The following is a 6534-nucleotide window of genomic DNA, read 5'->3' on the forward strand; positions in this document are numbered from 1 at the left end:
CGTCGGTGGAGAGGACTCATTGTCTTTGATCACCAAGTCTTGTGGAATTTTTCTCGTATATGTCATGGGCTGTCTGAAGTGGTCCATTAGCTAACCGTCATGGGGTCCTAGGCCCGACCCACCTTGTCGGGAGACAACATGGCGAGTCCCCCTAATCCAGGACACCGTCAGATATGTCAGCAGATATCAACTTATCCAAGTTAAGTTTCTTACAAAGAGAAAAAGGAATAATACCAACACATGCACCTAAAACGCATAAAGCAAGCTTCACATAGCTATTTTAAAGGTTAAAAGTGCATGTAATCCCCTTGGCTGATTTTGGTAACTAATGCCAACATATCTCAAAGAACTAATGCTTTATCTTAGTTATCTCGGGAAAGTTCCTTGCGTGTGCAGCAAAAAGGAATGAAGGTGCCCCCTACAAATTTACATGTGGACAAGTGTTGGCCAAGCCCAAGGATTCTCTTTTCGTTTTAGTGACCCGATATCACATTGAGTCCATAAGCATTGCCAATACTATCAAAAGGGGACGAGGATGGTGTGATGAGTTTCTTTATCCACGTGCTTAAGGATCAAACTCCAATGCTCTCAAAAGCCTCCACAATTTCTCCACTATATCTACCTTAGTTCCATACTTCACAGTTGTCGAGCTTTTGCAAATGGAACCGCCAGGTACTTCAGAGTTGCCCTTGTTGTTTGGCCTTCCGTTCTCATTCTCTCGTTACAAATAAGCAATATGGGCATGCACTCCCATACTCTCTCTCATATGAACAAACTCAATGGTTGTGACCTAGTAAGGCTTGTGGCTGGTTATAACATTAGGAGGAGAGTTTCGAAAGCGGGTATGTCCTTGACGCCTCACGAGCCAAGTACTTCTCTCACCTCTCCTAACACAAGGGTTGTGTGTGCTCCACCAAACGTTCATGTGTCCACTTTGTCGGTGTACACCAACTTTCGCTATAGGCCCCCCTATACACCCCTAGCCCCCCATATACACACCCATGCTAAATTTGATTTGTTTGCTAACGACCCAATACCCCTTATTGTATTATTTCCACAACAACACAATTAATCTAAACTTTTTCAGAAGCTTGAACGCAATAAACACCTACAATATATGGGTTCAACGGGAATAGAAGAATCCGTTGAAATTGTCAATTCACCTCTGATGTATTTGCTAGCTCGCTATTTTCAGTCAAAATGACATGTTTACTCCATACCATCCTTGAATACAACATTTAATATAAAGAATATGCCAATTCGAATTTCAATCATAATGGAAGCCCAATTGGCCCACAAGAGGAGCGCGCGAAAAAGGGAATTGGCGCCTTGGCGCGACGAGTTGGGGGGGGGGGGGACACACACAGGCAACAAGGTGCGCGGGAAGCAAAGCGCGCGAAACAGGAACAAGCCGCCAAACTGGAAAATGCACCTGGCAGAATTCAAACCGCGCGCGGCCCCTCACCGCGCGCATCCGCTCGCGCACCGTGAAGCGAAATCCTATGAGATTTAAAAACCCGGCACAAGGACTGCAAGTCGCAAACTGGGAAACCAAACGCCCGTGTACGCCTTTCGCTGGTGGCAGAAACCAAATTTCAAGCCTGGGCGCTCCATTTCAAATTTCGAACTCGGAAGCCAACCAAACCAAACCATTCCAAAAAGAGGCAGACCCCACACAGTCCACACCAGCCGCTCTATTACTTTCCATTTCGAAATCTACCAGCCGCTCCCAGCTCACCACGTGACATAAACAACTTCCTTCCCAGACCCCCGGTCCTTACAGACCTGGTACATGTTTCACTGACAGGTGGGCGAGGACACCACACTGGCCCACCTGTCGGTGGGACTCCAGGTGGGAAGGGCGGGTCCTGTCCGTTCGGACACGACCCCGAAAAATTTCAAACCAGCGGTAACCCACCGTTTCGATCCCGCCCGCGCACCGCCCCGGTCTCTCTGGCGCGTGGGGCCCGCGCGTCAGGCCTTCACCTCGGGCAGCCTCATCTTTTAACGCCCGTCTAATTCTCTCCGACCGTCTCATTCTCTCTCCCCCTCCCCTCCCTCGTGTGCCACCCCAAATCTCCGAGCCGAGCTCCCAAACCCTAGCCTCCGGCGCCGGCGATGGCCCTCGTCGCGTCGGCGTGAGACGGGATCTGTTGCGCGCGGCGGCGGGGAGTTGCGGCGGGAGGGAGTCGGGCTGGCGGGGATGGAGGCGAGGCGGATCTCGGCCACCCCACGGCCGTGCAACGGCCGGCGCGTGGTGGCGAGGAAGAGGCCGAGGCAGGAGGCGGTCATCAGCAGCGTCAGGAAGCTGCAGCGCCGGGAGATCAGCTCCCGCCGGGAACGCTCCTTCGCCATGAACTCCGCGAAGGAGCGCTTCCGCAACATACAGCTGCAGGTTCGTTTTCCCTGCTCGCCCCCCGGTCCCGTGTCCAACTTTCTTTAACCTTTCGTTCGCGTGCATCTGCGGAGAGGTTATGTTTGCTTCGTGTGGGGGAATCGCGTCCCTCGGATGTTCTGGACCTCACAATTATAGCCGGGACTAAAGTAGCCGATTCGTGGACGGGGTGTGGGGGTTAGGTTTGGTAGGCAGGGAAAAGTGAGATCTTGTTAGGTTTCGGTGAACTGTCGGTGGTATTTGGGATCCTAGTGTGCTGGTGAAGGCTTCGCCACGCTTCATTTGCTTGATGTAATGGAGAGTTTGTGCATAGGCGCTTAAACAGTAATGAGGATTTGTGGTAGTCGCCGGTCTGTAGTCCAATTTCTTGTTCTTTTTGATGAGGATCCGGTCTGTAGTCCAGTTGAGCAGATGTGTGCCAGATGGGCTGTCCTGTGCATCTTGCACCATTCTGTCTGGCCTGTCCTGCAACTTCTGATGAAATTTTAGGCATTGTTGATGGATATGTAATCATATTAGTATTTACTTCCTTTCTCATGAATGTGCAAGACCCATGATATTTGTATTCCTGTCAATTTGTGAATTGCTGCAATCAGCAAAGAAGATGACAGTTGTTACTTATCTGTCGCATATGGCCTTTGAGTTAAGCTGTTTGTTCATTTTATTTAATCATTGTTTGATTCCAAGTTGGGGCTATGAATGCTGGGAATCAGTTGCCTGTCTATTAGTACATGAGTGTTGCTGATGGGTGTATTTGTCCTGGACTTCTGGTTATTCACTGCTTTGGTCACATTACAGTGCTCAGATAACTGATCTATTGCTGTTCTTCCTGCACTGAACAAAGGGCATGAGGGCACCTTGTTTTCAACAAAACCAAGACATCAGAACTTGGGGTGCTCCACAACCTACTTTGTGGCCAGAAGTCACACCTATTAGAACTGTTAACCTTGGGAGTTTTTTTCTCATATCCCTTGTCTGCTGAAATAATTGGTTTTACTCCCCTCCTGTTTTTTTAGTATCATTGTTTGTTCTTGCCTCTAACAGTGCCCATTTGCTATCATTTTAGGAGGAGTTTGACACTCATGATCCTAAGGAGAACAATGTGCTACTACCTTACATTAGGAAGAGGTCAAAAATTATTGAGATAGTTGCAGCACGTGATATAGTTTTTGCTTTATCACAATCAGGAGTATGTGCTGCTTTTAGTAGAGGTATGCTTGTTTTCTTGCCGTGCGCCCATGCTTCATATGGTGATACTGAGATGCTCTTCTTACATTTCCAGTGACAAATAAGAGAATATGCTTTCTAAATGGGAGTCCAGATGAAGTTGTTCGTAGTTTATTCTACAACAAGAACAATGATTCCCTCATTACTGTGTCAGTATATGGTTCTGAAAATTTTAGTGCCTTGCGATGCAAGACAACTCGAATAGAGTAAGCTATCAGTCCTTGTCTTTCAACAGTGAATATCTGTTTCTTTCATCTTGATTAAGACCCCTTTCAACTGTTTCAAGGTATATACGTCGTGGAACACCAGATGCTGGTTTCCCTCTTTTTGAGACAGAGTCCTTGAAATGGCCTGGATTCGTTGAGTTTGATGATGTCAATGGAAAGGTTTTAACTTATTCTGCTCAAGACAGGTACTTTAACTTATGTAATGACTTGTTTTTGAAAATGGATGAATTTTAACTTCTGCAATGGTGGTATGCACTTTCTGGAACTGTGCTGATTGTATCCCATTCTGCAAACAGCACTTACAAGGTTTTTGACTTGAAAAACTACACCCTACTGTATTCCATATCTGACAAGAATGTTCAAGAAATAAAGATCAGGTAACTGTATTCTCACTTCTCCTTGTCACTTTGCTGTTCAACAAATTCTTCTGTTATCGTTGGAATGCCTCTTCTCTTACTTGCAACAAAACTGAGAAAAATGTTCGTTTCAATAGGCAAAACTGATTAAAGCTAGAAATTATTCATCCAATGCACATACAAAGGGCAGCAGTAATCTTATATCGCTGGTGTTGTCAATTTGTTGTGCATCCTAGTTGAACCTGATTTATGTACTTCAAGCTTAAAATGATTGATTTGTTTCAGTAGGAATGCATGTTTATATATTTGTCTAATACCTGTTAACTTGTGACAGTCCTGGTATAATGCTTTTGATTTATACAAGAACAAGCAGCTCCATTCCTCTGAAGATTCTTAATATTGAGGATGGCACAGTTTTGAAATTCTTCAACCACCTCCTCCATCGAAATAAGAAGGTGGATTTCATTGAACAGTTTAATGAAAAGCTCTTGGTCAAGCAGGATGGAGAGAATCTTCAAATACTTGATGTAAGTATTTTCCTTGAGTGCTTAGGGAAATCAATAAAAAATGACTGTTGTTTCTTGCTTATTCTTTATCTCATTTTGTTGCAGGTACGGAACTTCCAGTTGACTGAAGTGAGCAGTACTGAGTTCATGACTCCATCTGCCTTTATCTTTCTGTATGAACTCCAGTTGTTTTTGACATTCCGGAATCGATCTGTAGCAGTTTGGAATTTCCGAGGTGAACTAGTAACATCATTTGAGGATCACCTGCTGTGGCACCCTGACTGCAATACCAATAACATATACATAACCAGTGATCAAGATCTTATTATTTCTTACTGCAAGGCTGATTCCACTGATTCATCTTCAGAAGAAAATGGTAAGATTTGGTTTCCTTTGCTGTTTGTTGTAGGCTAAATTGTGTAATTGTTATACATTTGGATCACTGTGTGTTGCGTCTTGCTAGTTATCATTGTTTTGGTTTCCTTTGACATTCTTTGGTTCTGCATTCATGCTCCATACACTTCTGGCACTGAGCAAATTTAATTAAACATGCTGTTGCATCATATCATACTTGGCCCTCCTTTAATGAATGGTACCCGTGGCCAGTTAGGCATCCATAGTGACATCTTTCCACCAGTCAGCAGATAACGGGACTTACCTTATGGTCGTGGATAACATGACTCATCTCATGTTTGCTCATGTGCAGCTGGCTCTATAAACATCAGCAACATACTGACAGGGAAATGCTTGGCTAAAATAAAGGCTGGCAATTTCAACGAGCAAAAGAAGACATGGAAGTTCCAGAATACAATCACTGAGGCTCTTGAGGACATCACAGCTCTGTACTACGATGAAGAGCGTGATGAGATCTACACTGGCAACTGCCATGGCCTTGTTCATGTGTGGGCGAACTGAGAGCAGAGAAAGCAAATTTCAGGGACAAACAAGGTGTTCGTTTGCAGGCGGACCAATTTAACAACCAAGCCTCAGGTGGTGCTGGCCGCGAAGAGGTCTTGGGTCTCCAGCCGTTAGCAATTTGTTGGTGTGGATTATTGCGGTGTCGAGCTGCTCTTTACCGACAGAAGATTTGTTGTAGAGTTAGTGCTTGTCATGTGCTTTACCATAGCCTGTAGTAGCCTTGGAGATGTCTTGAGGCGAGCTCTTAAACTGTACCTCATGTAATGTGCCTTCCTGGTAGTTAACTCTGCTACCTGAAATAGTGATACCTCATTCTGTCTGTCATGTGTCTGGTTGTTGTTGAGTTTGGGATCTTGTAAACATAAACAATTGGAATATGTGGCATAGAAAACGCCTTCTACTCTGAAGAGAGATGGTTGACGGCAAAAACAACATTTCTTTTGAGGAACACATGGTTACTTTATTGCTCAATGATAAGGGATACAATTGTAGCATCTGATGGTTGTAGCGACCATGGTCTAGAGATAACACAGTCTTTGCAAAATTATGCGCCTCATGATTTGATGTTCTTCCCTCATGTATGAGACAAACTGAAACAAAAGATTGTGCATGCTGTTTGATCTCCAGCAAAACTGAGCTGTATGTAACATGCTTCCTTCGTTGATAGTTGACGGCAAAAAAACACTTAAGAAGTGCCAAGACCATGCGGTGTAGGTGCCAGATGTCCAGGCCTGAATGTGGGAGCCTTTTAAGACAAATTTTGGCATATTTGTCTCACGATTGCCTGTTTGAAAATTTCTGACCACTAGCTTCATCTCACTTTTGTGTTTTATGTTTTCTATTTCAACAACCGTAGACGAGTAGATTTGCATATAATATTCTTTGACCACTAGCTTCATCTCATT

The 6534-nt window shown here is 44.7% G+C and overlaps 1 protein-coding gene across 1 annotated transcript; it reads left to right on the forward strand.

Moving 5' to 3' along the window:
- The first annotated feature begins 2035 nt into the window (after positions 1–2035).
- On the forward strand, positions 2036–6058 carry LOC123137219 (uncharacterized). The gene is made up of 8 exons (XM_044556865.1): positions 2036–2395; positions 3462–3606; positions 3678–3828; positions 3909–4034; positions 4146–4226; positions 4540–4732; positions 4817–5087; positions 5418–6058. The coding sequence occupies exons 1-8, from the start codon at positions 2204–2206 to the stop codon at positions 5624–5626; spliced, it is 1368 nt and encodes a 455-aa protein (XP_044412800.1). The 5' UTR covers positions 2036–2203; the 3' UTR covers positions 5627–6058.
- The last annotated feature ends 476 nt before the right edge of the window (positions 6059–6534 follow it).

Source organism: Triticum aestivum, chromosome 1B, assembly GCF_018294505.1.
Source record: "Triticum aestivum cultivar Chinese Spring chromosome 1B, IWGSC CS RefSeq v2.1, whole genome shotgun sequence".
Classification (NCBI taxonomy): Eukaryota; Viridiplantae; Streptophyta; class Magnoliopsida; order Poales; family Poaceae; genus Triticum; species Triticum aestivum.

What these genes read in the sequence shown, in the direction of transcription:
- LOC123137219 (XM_044556865.1), top strand. Translation starts at nt 2,204, where the DNA reads ATGGAGGCGAGGCGGATCTCGGCCACCCCACGGCCGTGCAACGGCCGG. An exon ending in TCCGCAACATACAGCTGCAG is followed by an intron (nt 2,396 to 3,461) that starts GTTCGTTTTCCC and finishes CTATCATTTTAG; the next exon opens with GAGGAGTTTGACACTCATGA. An exon ending in ATGTGCTGCTTTTAGTAGAG is followed by an intron (nt 3,607 to 3,677) that starts GTATGCTTGTTT and finishes TTACATTTCCAG; the next exon opens with TGACAAATAAGAGAATATGC.